We start from the raw sequence: 14,243 nt of genomic DNA, 5'->3' as shown, positions 1-14,243 counted from the left end.
GACTGTGCTGGGGAGGTTGGGTGTCACCTTAGAGCCGTGGAAAGACCTCGTGTTGAGCAAAAGAAGCCTGCATGTTGTATAATTTCATGTGTATGAAGTTCAAGAACAGCTGCTCTCCCAGGTGCTAATTTCCTGATGTGTTTTGAAGTTTCACCTGTGTGGTATATCTGTACCTGTTACTCAGTGGGGGCAGATTTAAGTGGCAAGGGTGGGCTTGGGCAGGGAGAACGCGGGACACTTACAGTCTAAGCAAGAGGTGAATTCAAGACGAGCAGGTGGCCTGAGATCCTCAGGGGTGTTCCCGCTTGGCCGGATGTTGTTGGTGTCGGGTCTGGAAGACCTGTCCGCCCTCCTGCTCCCTGCAGAGCCCTGTGCTTTTGCTCTCCGTGTCACAGAAGCAGTGCGGCCGTGGCCGAGCACAGGCTTTAGAGGCAGGCAGACCTGAGTTCTAGCTGCACCTCTAACCTTGGACAGAGATGGAGGGCTTCACCTTTTTTGAGACTGTCATCGAAAAGATGAGGCTAATACCTACTGATTAGAGTGTCCGGGAAGATCAAATGAAGAGATGATCTTAGCCCAGTGCTTGGCAGAGGTTAAGGACTGCACCCAGGGTCACTACTGCTGCTGTTTTAATTAACGATTGTTACCTCAGGACAGGTATCTAGATGCCAGAGAGTGATGGGAGTTGGAGGGATTCCTGAGGGAAGACTTGGGGTGGGGAGGGGAAAGGGGCTGCAGGCAGAGTGAAGAAGCCTGTTTCGTAGCCCTCGGGTCCTCGCGCTGGGGGCCTGACGGGCGGGGGGGTGCGGCTGCCTGGGGTTCACTGTGCCCCAGGCTGCTAAGAGGTGGGAAGGGTCTTGGAGTTCCTATCGGAGTGATGTTTTTGAGTTGTTTGGCGCCTAACACACAGAAGGTCACGCTGGCAGGGAGAGGCCGGCAAGCCCATCTCTGACGGCGGGCTTCACAGTTCTTCCTGCCAAGCTATATTTGGAAGTGTGATTAAAGCCCTACTTTCCAGGCTTACTGGTAGTCTTAGTTGTTTTCAGGTCGAGTTCAGTGGTCCTCCACAGAGATGCCGTTGGAAGATGTGGAGAGGGCCTGGTGCAGAGTAGAGCGGCAGGTGCTCTGTCCAGGGCTCTCAGCCGTGAGCGAGTAAACACGGGAGCTTCCTTCTCGTTTAGTCCTTGAGTTTAAGGAAAGGTGCTTAAACCACTCCTCCGCCTGCTCCCCCCACCCCACACTTTTTTTTTTTTTTTTTCCTTCTTCTTTTGATCTCAAAATAACTAATTCTCTTTGCTGCCGAAGTTTTAGGTATAGTTACCTGTTCGCTTTTGTTCCAGGGTGCCTGGCACTATATGTTCCACTCTTGTGTTTTAGAAGGCTTTTTAGATACGTAAGTTACAGAGTACACTTCATGCATCAGACGCGTCAGAGAAGCTACATAAGATAGCCCTTTAATAGAATGCTATTTTCTGTTGTTTTAGCATGGCCTGTATTTGCGTGGAGTCATTGCTGTGGAATCAGTGATCAGCTAGACTGTGGGAGAATATGCATTTTCAACCTTTTGTCCCATTACAGCTCTCCACACTGCAATAGTCATTTCTCTTTGTAAAAAACAAGTAGGTCAGAGTTTGCCTTTTGGTTCTCCCTTGAGATTAATTGTAGCTTGTTGGCGAGGGCCCCGTGGAGCGTCATCGTGGTGTGTGGTATTCATTAGTGTGTGGATGGCTCCAGTCGCTTCTCTGGGGGGATCTCTCTCCATCTTCCTGGGTTGTCATCCTCAAGCGCTTCTGTCATAGGAGGAATGCTCAGATCAAAGTCCTCGGGCAACAGTTGCAGCCCGCCTGCAGCTGGGGGTCCTCTTTCCCACCGCTCCCCACAGAGACCTCTCCAGCTGGGGTGCTGTGCCCCCTGCCCTGCCATGTGCTTCCCTCATTCCTGCCCTGCCTTTGAGTTGCCCACCCTTTCTTCATACATCCCAGTCCCTTTCTTTCTTCAAGACACATCTCCTGACTCACTGCTATAAAATGTTTTCAGGGGCTTCCCTGGTGGCGCAGTGGTTGAGAATCTGCCTGCTAATGCAGGGGACACGGGTTCGAGCCCTGGTCTGGGAAGATCCCACATGCCACGGAGCAGCTGGGCCCGTGAGCCACAACTACTGAGCCTGCGCGTCTGGAGCCTGTGCCCCGCGACGGGAGGGGCCGCGATAGTGAAAGGCCCGCGCACCGTGATGAAGAGCGGTCCCCGCACCGCGATGAAGAGTGGCCCCCACTTGCCTCAACTAGAGAAAGCCCTCGCATGAACCGAAGACCCAACACAGCCAAAAATAAAAAATAAAATAAACAAATAAAGTAGCTATAAAAAAGAAAAGTGCTTTAAAAAAAAAAAAAATGTTTTCAGACAGATGTTATAACATCTCTGCCCAGCGTCCATCGGTGCATCCCCTGTCCCACTGTCTCGTCTGCTTGTGGCATATCCTGGCCATTTCTTATTTGTTAGACCATTGAGGGCTCCAGGGTGGTTGAAGTGCCAGACTGGGAGGTAGTAGGGTCTGCCATCGACTTCCTGTGAAGCCCTGGGCAAAGTACTTTGGATTTTCCTTGAAACAAGATTAAGGAATTGAATTAGCTCCCTGAAGTTTCTTTGATCTCTAAAATGTCTTCAGCGTTTGTCTAGAGAGTCTAATCTGTTGCTTATGATATAGTTACTCTTTTTTTTTTAAATTTATTTATTCATTTATTTAATTTTTTGGCTGCATTGGGTCTTCGCTGCTGCACGTGGGTTTTCTCTAGTTGCTGAGAGCGGGGGCTGTTCTTTGTTGTGGTGCGCAGGCCTCTCATTGCAGTGGCTTCTCTTGTTGCAGAGCACAGGCTCTAGGAGTGCGGGCTTCAGTAGTTGCAGCACGTGGGCTCAGTAGTTGCGGCTAATGGTCTTAGCTGCTCCATAGCACGTGGGATCTTCCTGGACCAGGGCTTGAACCCCTGTCTCCTGCATTGGCAGGCGGATTTTTAACCACTGCGCCACCAGGGAAGCCCCGATATAGTTACTCTTTATGCGAAATTATTCTTTTAAAACAGAGGGAGGAGAGAATATATAGGTTTTTGTGGCCATGTGATAGTTTGTGATACATGAATGTAGATGTAACTTTTATCTCTGTAGTATCACAGAATACTAGGATATACAATGAAGTCTACGTAATTTGAAAAAAATTCTGGAGTAAAACTTGCTTCTACTACAGTTTTTGTAGGTGAAAAGGAACGAACTTTTCTTCCAGAGACTACAAAGCAGATTTTTTTTTTTCACATTTGAGTGCCTCCAAATACTAGTATTTGTTACACGTTGCTTTTTCTGGAAGGAAACTTCAGGATATGGCACCTGTGAGGTAAGATCTTAATGTCTCAAGGCTGAGCCACTGCTGTGCCACGTTTCATTACTCAGTTTTGTTCTTTGGAAATGTAATGCTTTTCTCTTTGTTTTTTCTTTTTCTTCTCCGTAGTCAGAAAATGGGTAAGAAGAGTCGAGTAAAAACGCAGAAATCAGGCACTGGTGCTACAGCAAGCGTGTCCCCGAAGGAAACCTTGAACCTAACTAGTGAGCTGTTGCAGAGTAAGTCTCGGCTCGGCCTTCCCGCCTCTGTGTGGGACACGTGTGTCTCTCTCCTCACACCCCTGCACCGCGTGGGGGTCCCTGGTCTGGGGAGCAAGAGGTGAAACAGGCTTGTGTTCAGATCCCAGCTTGTTTAGCCATGGGGCCTGGCACATTACAGATCTTCCCCAACCTGCAGCTTCCCCGCCTGTAAAAATGGAGGTACAGTACCAACAGGTACCAACAGGTAACTTTTACCTAACAGGTACGGTACCAACTGTAACTATGGTTAAGGAGGCTTGGACGACAGAACGCATGAATGTAGAGCTGCTCTAGCATAACCACCGCCCGCCTGCACCGGTGGGCCAGGCCAAACGCCACTGCTTTTTAACAGTGTGGCCTCGGACCAGTTCCTTAACCCCGCTGAGTTGCAGTGTTTGCGTCAGTAAATAGAGTGTCTCGAGCCCCACGTGAGCTATGGCACGTGAAGGTTGAAGGTCATTGGGCCGTGAAGCCAGAGGTGAGCGCGGCGTGCCGCTCAGAGAGCAAACCGTAGGAACTGGGTTCCCTCCCCTTTGCTTTCAGTGATTCGTGATAGTTCTCCAGTTTCACATGTGGAGGTTATCCGTTCTTGGTTCTAGGAAATTAAATATCTGTTAAGTGCCGATACTTGCTTTAGCAAGTTAGTGTAAACTGGTAACTTCTTTTTTTAAATTGTGAATTTAAGTTAGTGCTCTGTATGTTTCAGATTTAGCCGTGGTCACTCGATTAACTCACTGCGTTTGTCTCATTTTCTTGGCCCCTTATGTTTAGATTATGTGACAGGCCAACCCCCAAATAAAAACGTAGCTTTCTGTCCCTGACAGAGGCAGGCAGCAGCCAAGTCAGGGTCAGGTCCCCCGCCCCGAGGGCTCCCATCCTCCCCTGTGGGGTGCCCCCCGGAAGGTCAGGGTGGGCTCCCACAGAGCACGGCTGTGCCCGCCCCTCCCCCCCCCGTCCCTCCTGCTAGACTACAGGCGGCCTCAGGACAGGCTCCTGTATTCTGGGGCCTCAGTCAGTGTTTGCTGATGGAAGAGTGAAGTAAGACTGGTTAACCTAAGTTATGAGTCAATGCGTAACTAGTTATTGTTAATTATTATTAATTTTTAAATTAATTTTTATTGGAGTAGAGTTGCTTTACAATGTTGTGTTAGCTTCTACTGTAGAGCAAAATGAATCAGCTATACGTATACACATATCCCCTCTTTTTGGATTTCCTTCCCATTTAGGTCACCACAGAGCACTGAGTAGACTTCCCTGTGCTCTACAGTAGGTTCTCATTAGTGGTCTATTTTATACACAGTATCAATGGTGGATATGTGTCAATCCCCATCTCCCAGTTCCTACCCCCCCAACCCCTGTTGATTATTTACCACATCTAGTCTTCTCTTTGGGGAAGAAAGGGGGCCAGGAGGTTTATCAGGAATGTGGGTCGGGGTCTCTCTCTTTAAACTGATACTACTGTTTTAAAAGGTAAGGGCCGCTGACAGGCCGGGTGCCCGGGGTGCAGCCTTCCACTGCCATGGCTCCGGTCTTGGCAGTAGGTCTTTCGGTTTTGGCCCGACAGAATCTTAGCTTCTTTTTTAGCGGCAACTGTGCCATCTCTTTTTGTAACTCCCCCAGAGTGCTTATTATAGAGCCTTACACATGGATGTGAAATGTTTGTTGACTAATTGTCCTTATGTCCAATTTAACTGGTTCCCTTAGGGAGCCATTGTTAGGGAGTTTAACTAGAAAAAAATGTTGACTCTTAATATGCCTTCTTTTCACCATCCACAAGAGTTTTCAGGGAAATGTTTTGCATTTTAGCTTAGCTTTTTAGATTTTCCTGTTATGAGTATTCTGAGGAAAATTGATCAGAGCAGCAAGAATGAGGTAGATGCAAGTTAGGTGCTCACACCTGTGTCCTGTGGTCACAGTGTAATATGTGGCCTGGGTGGTTTCAGAGGGTTTACCTGCTTTAAAAAGTACACCTGGTTTATGGGCTTCCCTGGTGGCACAGTGGTGAAGAATCCGCCTGCCAATGCAGGGGGACATGGGTTCGAGCCCTGGTCCGGGAAGATCCCACATGCCGCGGAGCAACTAAGCCCGTGAGCCACAACGACTGAGCCTGTGTGCTGCAACTACTGAAGCCTGTGTGCCTAGAGCCCGTGTTCCGCAACAAGAGAAGCCACCGCAATGAGAAGCCCGCGCACCGCAACAAAGAGTAGCCCCCGCTCGCCGCGACTAGAGAAAGCCCGCGCGCAGCAACGAAGACCCAACGCAGCCAAAAATAAATATAAATTAATTAATTAATTTAAAAAAAAGTATACCTGGTTTATACTTCTCACCTCTGTCATCACGGCTATAGTATCTTTGTCCTTTAAAAATAAACCAACAGCAACAACAAAACCCAGATCCTCTTTCTTCTGAAGACTAACAGGTGAAGCTGAAAGAAATGTTTGCGTGCCATGGTTTTTGTGTTACAGAATGCAGTAGTCCTGCCCCTGGCCCAGGAAAAGAATGGGAAGAGTATGTGCAGATCCGGTCTCTAGTTGAGAAAATACGAAAAAAACAGAAAGGTAAATTTCCTCAAATGATCATCACATTTTAATAATATCCTGTGGAAACCTGGCATAAGCAGAGAGGCTTTGAGAATGAAGGTCTCGGCATCAACCCTCAGGCCTCCGTGCCTGTCTGGATGGTGGTTGTAGAAGGGCTCCTAGATATTAGGAGGGAAACTGCGTTGGGAAACCATCAGGATTTTCACCATTTCTGAGGTGCCGTTGCTGCTTTGGAAGGGGTAAAAATGTTGAGCTTCAGCGGGGCCAGTTTTTCTATCTGGGGACTAAGATGGTATAACTTTCATTTATTTTTATTTTATGAAATACATATTTAAATTTGTTTTTGCATCCTGTGTTTCCTTTAGGGTTTGAGGTCAGTACATGGTGTTGTGTGGTCAACACACAAATATATACGGATTGGTTAATGTCTTGTCAAGATGTACGATGAACTCAGATATGTCTTGATTTAATAAGAGATGTAGTTACATTTCTCAAGCTGTGTTTTTCCAGGGTGTATTCAGTAGGCATCTTAATGATTCTCAGTCAGGCTGGCAGTGGGGCCAAGTGTCAATTCAGAAAAGCGTATTCAATATACCTATTGTTTTTGTGCTGTAAAGCACAAAAAGTAGATTTGTATGCAGGCCACACGGAAGGTAGAAGGAGAAAACATAATAAGGAGCCTGCGTTTAGAAGGATGAGAGAACTTCTTTGACTCCCCTTTTATTTATTGCCATGAAAGTTAGTGTGAAGACGGTTTGTTTTGTATTTGCCGTCTTAGGGAGTCTTAGGGAGTAGTTTTACCGCTCTCCCATGCACATCTGCAAACATGCAGTCTTTAGGTTAGATAGTCTCAAACCCTCAATGGGGACGGGTTCTTTTATAATGTGTTAATTTCCATTAAATGGTAAACTGTGCTAATCCTGGCTCACCAAATTGGTTGCTGAAAAGTTTTTTTATATCCTGAGTTTCTCTGCTGAGTAGAGACTGTTTACTATAACTGGCACTGAAGTTAGAGCATTCACTGGTTCTCAATAAGGGAAGAGTAAATTCTGTTTTAGAGTGTCCCTAACAAAATCAGTTTTCTCCATTTAGCAGGTACCTTTGCAGACCTAGCCTGGCACGGCCCCAGGCCAGGCAGTCCCGCTTCACAGATCCAGTTAACCATGAATTGTATCTTGGGGACATGGCCACAGGCCCTGGGCTGGGTTCTGTGCCCAGCACCTCATGTGGTCCAAGTTCCTGTTCCTCTCTCTTTATTCCTCAAAAAAATAATGATTTTTCCTATGCATGGATTTTCATCCTTTTTGATATTTCAAACGTGCTGAAAAGTGCCGAAAATAACACCTAAGCAGCTACTATCTCAATTGGATACATGCCAGAGTCTTGTCGGTTCAAGTTCTTCTTTCCTTCCTTCTCACCTACTGGTCCGATCTCTTCCCCTCCCTCCGTGCTTTGATTGGTTCTTATATTTGTTTTTAAGAAATTAGGCGTTTCAGGCACAGCTGAAGCCCCACACTTCCATCCCACTCCCTCCCCTCCCCTCCCCCTCGGGGGGGGGGTTGTCTTTACAGTGAATGTGTTTCTGCTTCACGTATAACCCCATACAAATAGATGGTAGTAATTGGTATTTTAACAATTTACGTAAATGGTATCATACTACTGGACTTTCAGAAAAACAGTGTTAAGTTTTGTGTTTCACTTACATGATACATATAGGTCCTGCTCATTTAAGTTGCTGGACGAAATTCAGAGCTCTCCAGTTTTGTGCTCTTAGAATCAGGGTCTAGGGCTCCTCCTTACACACATCTCCTTGTGCATGTATGTGAGCTACTGATTTTTGTTTTCGTGGGAGTTTTGTTAAAGAAAGTGCACATGAGAGATGGCAGGTTGCTCTAGAAACCTGCAGCGGTCATGAAGGCTTTCGCCATCCCTGTTATTTCACCTAATAGCACCTGACCGCCAATATTCACATCACCTGGGACCAGCAGCTACTGCTCTGTAACCAGCAGGGCGTTCAGGATTTTAACTCACCTTTCCTGTCACTAGTTAAGGTATGTACTGTGACATCTGGTGGTCAGTTTTGATTTTTTTTTTTCAAGAGTGGAGTCTTACTACTATTTCTAGGTAGTTAGTTCCAGTGGTCTGTTTTTTATTTTCTGAGAGCAGCATGACTGATATATGTTCTAAAAGTAGCTCTTGTTTTCTAAAACATGGATTGATATAGGTCTGTCTGTTACTTTTGATGGAAAAAGAGAAGATTACTTTCCTGATCTAATGAAATGGGCCTCTGAAAATGGAGCCTCTGTTGAGGGTTTTGAAATGGTGAACTTCAAAGAAGAGGGCTTCGGTCTGAGAGCAACAAGAGATATCAAGGTGAGTTTGTAGGTGAGCTGCTGGTCCGGGAGCGGCTCTAAGAGCGTCTGGGTGGTGTGGCGTTGAGGGCCCAGGACCTGGAGACAGGCGTCTCGGGCTTGTCCTGAGCACACTGTGGGCGTGTCGGCAGCGTGCAGCCCTCGCTCCCGCTCCCTGACCCGCAGTCTCCCAGCTGGCCTCATGGTCCTGAAGAGCCGCAGCCCAGGGCTCTAGACAGCCCCTCCCAGGTCGTCCTCCTTGGAGCTGTGCTATCAACCAGTGAGTGGGGCAAGTCGGGTTACATCTCTGAACCTCTGTTAGGAGACCAGAGAACATGCCTCGTGGGCTTTTGAGATGTGAGTGAAGAGGAGGATGTGGGCTTGGGTGGTTGGGAGGGAGAGCACACAGGGCCCTGTGATGGATTGGATGTGGGGTGGGGGGGGTGGAGGGTGGGCAGTGTCGAGGATGCGGACCGGTTTCCTGGAGTGGGTAACTGAGTGGCTGGAGGTGCCGCTTACGGAGACAGCAGCAGCAGAGGGGAGGGGAAAGAAGAAGAGAAATATCCATGCGCTAAGGGACAAATGCTCTTCTCCACGCTTGGTCCTTCCTTCCAGATGCAGGGAGCAGCAGCCCCCGGTGGGGCTCTCGGCCTCTCCCTGGCCCTCACTCATGCCGCTCCTGGAGAGGAGGTGTAACGATCTGATGGTTTTGGAAGAAGGATCTGGGCCTGGCCTTTTTCTCCGTGGGAGCTGGTTGCCATATGTGTTCTCTCCCCTGCTCTCTCCACCCTGGGAGTTTTACAGGGCGGGCCACACGTGGGGAGGCCTGTCGGGGCTCCAGTCCTGCCTGTAACTAGGTGGGGAGTCTGTCTAATTCTGGGATTCCGTAGGTGATATTTTGTGTCACCATCTGTTGTATTCTTGTGTCTCTCTCAGTTGGTTCAGAACTTGGGTGGAGGAAATGGATGTTATTTATTTGGGTCCCTTCAAACGTCCAGCAACATCTCTGGTCAAGTCATAGTTTACTTTTCAGTGATACCTTGATAAGCCATGCACTGGTTTATTAGATACCTGTTAAATATCTAGTGTGTGACTAGTACCTTGCTTGTTATTATACCATGCTTCCAAAAACACCAGGGTCTCTTCCTTCATGAGGCTTATAATATATAGTAAGGGACGAGACACACATAAAAATAAACAGTAGACCTTGGTAAAAGGCAAGACTAAACCAGCTTTTTCTCATCTCTGATGAGAAGCATCATTAGTGTGGATGCCGCCCAGAATATCTTAGCGGTGGTCCGTCTTCACTATGTGCGTGTTTTTTTAAGCTTTATTGAGGCATAATTGATCTACAGAATCACACATATTTAACGTATATGTTTTGATGAGCTGGGACATATGCATATACCCGTGACACCATCACCACACTCAAGGTACTACGTTGATGTGCATGCTTCAGGCAGTATAGACACACGTACAGGACTTCCTGAAAAGAAGCATCTCGTGTTGCCAAAGTAGTGAGATAATGCCTTGGGAAAAAATTAGTAACCAAAATATGTCTTACGGGCTTGTGCTTTCGCTGGTATCCATGTGCTTTAAGGTCAAGCATGTGGAGGAAGGAATGTTACTCTAGCTTCAGAAACTCAATAGCAATTCACACTGGCAGGTTAGGGTTTTTGTTGGAGGTAGAATTTGTTTTGTTTTGTTTTTAGAACTTAAGTACAGCAAAGAATAAGTAAACACCCTTGTGCTGTATTCCCAAATTGTTATATTTGCTTCGAATTATAGTTGGAAGTCGCTTTTTTGATTTTTTTTTCCCCAGTGTATATAGTTTTTCTTTGGAAACAGCATTCGAAACGATGCTTCTACTCATTTAACTGTAACATAAATGTTTACATTTAAGGGTGTATTTGATAATTAGAAATGAAATGCTTATAGGCAACCTTAAGTTGTATTTCATTGTGATTGGATTTCTGACCATAGATGTAGCTGGCTTGACGATTGTAACATGTCTTGGTGATTCTACTATTATTTTTTTCCTCCTAGGCAGAAGAATTATTTTTATGGGTTCCACGAAAATTACTAATGACTGTTGAATCTGCTAAAAATTCAGTGCTGGGTGAGAATAATTTCTGTTTGTTCAAAGCAGAGCAAAAATGATAAAAATATATAAAATTTCATTTTGTGGCGCTAGGGACCATATTTGGTCGTTTTCTCGACTAGTGAAATATTTCCCCAAATCCACATGAAGTGTTTTCCACACTTGTAATCTGACGTAGTAGAAGAATGTCAAAAGAAGAGGGCACCTTACCTTAAATGTTACATGACTATCAAGATATTCCTATAACTGTAATATATGTTTTGAATGAGCACTTTTTAAAGCAGTGTGTGGAACTGATGCTGTTACCTTCTGGGTTAATTCAGGGCCCTTGTATTCTCAAGACCGAATTCTTCAAGCCATGGGAAACATCACACTAGCCTTTCATCTGCTGTGTGAGCGAGCCGACCCTAACTCTTTCTGGCAACCCTACATTCAGACCCTCCCCAGCGAATACGACACCCCTCTCTACTTCGAAGAGGATGAGGTTCGCTACCTTCAGTCCACACAGGCCATACATGACGTCTTCAGCCAGTATAAGAACACAGCGCGGCAGTACGCCTACTTCTATAAGGTCATCCAGGTGAGCGGCTGGGAGCTGTTTAGAGGATGTGTCACAGGGTGGGGAAGGAGGGAAATTGATTGCTTAAATGTTCCACCTAAACATTTTGCTTTTTAAGGTAAAAGGCATCGAGTGCATTGTTTCTGTTTTTACAGAAATGTCACTGAAATGTGATTGGAATACATCTGACTTCCTCAGTGCCCAGTGTTAAAACAAGCAGCGGTTGCTCCTAAGTTATGAAAGTCACTCCATTTTTCTGAAAACGAAAGACAACCATGGACTTTTAGAAGCTCTACAATCTATCTAGTACAAAAAGATATGCCCCATGTCTAAATTTTCCAAGAAAATGAAAGTCCATTTGTGGGTTCTTCATACGTATATTAGTAGTAAAATATTGACAATTGATTTCTTTATGTTTTGCAAAGTGTACTGTGTATTATATTAATTTTAATTAGTTCTAAGTAGAAGTGTCACATGGAAATCTCTATAAGGTCATGAACATTTGGATTACACCTGATTGCTCCTTGCTGTGTTTTGGCAGTTCAGCCAGCGTTCTTTTTCCTTTCCATTTGAACAGCATTCAGACGGCTGAGGGCCAGTGTCAGGGTTCCCTTGGGAGCTAAGAAAGGGCGAGTGTCTCTGCCTCCTGACTGGCCCCTTTCTCATATGCCCACGAATCAGCTCCTGGACTGCTGTACCTAATGGGTGGCAAGTGGGAAAGTGAGCTGCTCCCTTTCCCTTTTCTTTGGGTAATTCGATAACCTGGATTAGGCTTGATTTGGTTGTTCCTTAGCTGGTCTGTCTCTGCTATGTTTTCATTGCTACAGGAAATAATGTTTTTGTGTTCATCATTTAACCTTACAGCATGCTTACTGCACAAGAATGTTACACTCAAAATTATATCCTCCCCTGTATCAAATACTTCAAATACATAAAAAACTATGACTCTTGTCTTCAAGTAGAAATCGCTGTTTTTCTAAACTTTAAACTTCAGGAAGCCTTTAAGAATTATCATATAATATGTATATAGCATTTATTTTGAGCGTGCTTGGTTTGAAAAATATTGATGGAGCCAGACCAAAACTCTGATTATTCGGTTAGTTTGCACCTACAGTCCTGCAGTCTAAAGTGTGACGTGGCTCTTCGTGACCTGAAAGGGTTGTGCTTTTATTCCTAGCTCTTAACTGTGTTTCTTCAATGACTAATAAAAGCGAAGCTGACCCTAGCAGGTCTAAGCCTTTGTCATTTCCTATTGTTAGGCAACAAACTGGAAACCAGCTCTTTTCACGAATGTGTTTCTCAAATCGGGGCTGTGAGATGGCGACGGCTGGCGGCCTACCCCGAGAGGAACTGCCTCTGTGGTCAGGTCGAGGGTTCTGGAACGATGCCAAGTCTCCTGACAGCTGGCTTGGCGTGATCTTTGGATTTTCATTACACTCACCGGTCTGTTTATTTCAGTATTAACAAAGTAGTGCAGTTTTGCTTCAAGGTTCAATGAGATTTGAAATGACCGTGAGTCACTAAAATACTCTGTTCATTTTGATGGAACCACCTCATGCCAGGTCTCTTAATAACCCTCTGAAATAAACCCCTTTAGATGATGTTTAGGTGACCGAATTATACCACGGTCTGTGTAGTAAATAGTATTATTGTGAACATCTCAGGAACTAGAGAACATTCTAAAAATAAACTTTAATTCAGAAGTTTTTCTGAGAGTAATAAAATTCTCACATGACTAACAAGAACAATTTGGATAACTTATAATGAATCCAAATATCCTTTTTAAAAAAACAACCACAGTCTTAAAGCATTAATGAATCTATTCATTATTCCTTTTTAGTATTCCTTTATTTATTTATTCTTCCTTTTTATTGAAAACTTTAATTAATAAATGTGAAACAAGGTATATACAAATGTGGAATTATCAGACAATCAAGTGTTGGCTCTTTTGCATAATTAAGCCAATCTTGGGTATTTGAAAATAATGGTCGTGATTTTAAAAATGGGTGAAGGGGGTCAAAAGGTAAGAAGAAAAAAAAATATATGCAGAATCATAAATTTTAAAAATGATTTAAAGATGCAGTCAAACTGTACTTTTCTTGACTGTCAAAAGCATCAAACCGAAGAGAAAGCAAGGTGTGTCTGTGACCACGTAATAGCTTCTTCTGTTTTACATCAGTGCATCTCAGCTGGGCGGTTGAGAGGGTATTTGCCCTTGAGAGAGTATTTGGTAACAGTTGGAGACAGTTTTGATTGTTAGGTTTGGGGAGGGGGGGAATGCCACTGGCATCCAGGCTGGGGTTGCTGCTGAACTTCTCATGATGTACAGGGCAGCCCCCAAACAAGGAATTGTCCAGCCCAAAATGTCAATAGTGCTAAGGCTGAGAAACCCTGCTTTGTATTTACATATAGAGGACAGAGCACCTCAAATACCTATGTGATTCCAGAAATCACCATCAATCCCTTCTAGTGATTGGATGCCTGGGGGCTGACTGACATTGGTTGCCGGTCACTGCCCCCATATGTCAGAAAGTCTTCATGGGCCAGTTCCAGATCCCCCCGGCTTTAGCTGCCTGCTGTAGCTAGGAGAATATATTTTAAAGTGCTTTTCTGCTGGCTGTCATTTAACAAACATCACTTCTTTTTAAAAACTTACAAATATAACACTAGGTTTGGAGATGTTTGACTTGTTAAGTATATAAGTACAGGGGGACAGAGATTGAAAAAAATCTAAGTGTAAAATTCAGATTACTCTTTACAAACACAGACTTGGACCAAGGAGTCGAGTCGAGATCCTTGAAATTGCGTTTTGAAAATGAACTTTATGTGGTGGGCTATAATCAGTTCTCCACGTAAGCTGGTGAGAGTTCAGTCAGGAAGGGGGCATTTAACTGATGGGAGGGGAAGGACCATGTGCCCCGAACGGGGCAGCCCTGACTGAGGGTGGTTTCAGGAAGGGTCGAAGCAGCAGTGGGATAATCTGCCCAAGAGAGAGAGGCCGCACAGAAGGAGCCTGAGCTTTGTAGTCAGACAAGCCTGAGTTGAAATCCTAATAAATATATTTA

The 14,243-nt window shown here is 45.1% G+C and overlaps 1 protein-coding gene across 4 annotated transcripts in view; it reads left to right on the top strand.

Annotated features, from left to right (window-relative positions):
• The window catches only part of SETD3 (SET domain containing 3, actin histidine methyltransferase), a 72,006-nt gene that overhangs the window by 9,687 nt on the left and 48,076 nt on the right, over positions 1 to 14,243 (top strand). For 2 of the 4 annotated variants that reach the window (XM_036842579.1, XM_036842576.1), the window contains exons 2-7: positions 3,239 to 3,382; positions 3,497 to 3,606; positions 6,093 to 6,185; positions 8,392 to 8,540; positions 10,565 to 10,637; positions 10,943 to 11,199. In XM_036842579.1, coding sequence (XP_036698474.1) covers positions 3,369 to 3,382; positions 3,497 to 3,606; positions 6,093 to 6,185; positions 8,392 to 8,540; positions 10,565 to 10,637; positions 10,943 to 11,199 — 696 coding nt within the window. In that variant the 5' untranslated portion in view covers positions 3,239 to 3,368. The remainder of the gene's footprint in view (positions 1 to 3,238; positions 3,383 to 3,496; positions 3,607 to 6,092; positions 6,186 to 8,391; positions 8,541 to 10,564; positions 10,638 to 10,942; positions 11,200 to 14,243) is intronic. The other 2 variants (XM_036842578.1, XM_036842577.1) reach the window with 1 other exon arrangement.

Source organism: Balaenoptera musculus, chromosome 2 (genome assembly GCF_009873245.2).
Source record: "Balaenoptera musculus isolate JJ_BM4_2016_0621 chromosome 2, mBalMus1.pri.v3, whole genome shotgun sequence".
Lineage (NCBI taxonomy): Eukaryota > Metazoa > Chordata > Mammalia > Artiodactyla > Balaenopteridae > Balaenoptera > Balaenoptera musculus.
Note: the sequence above shows the minus strand (reverse complement) of the source record. Positions and strands in the feature narration are given on the sequence as shown.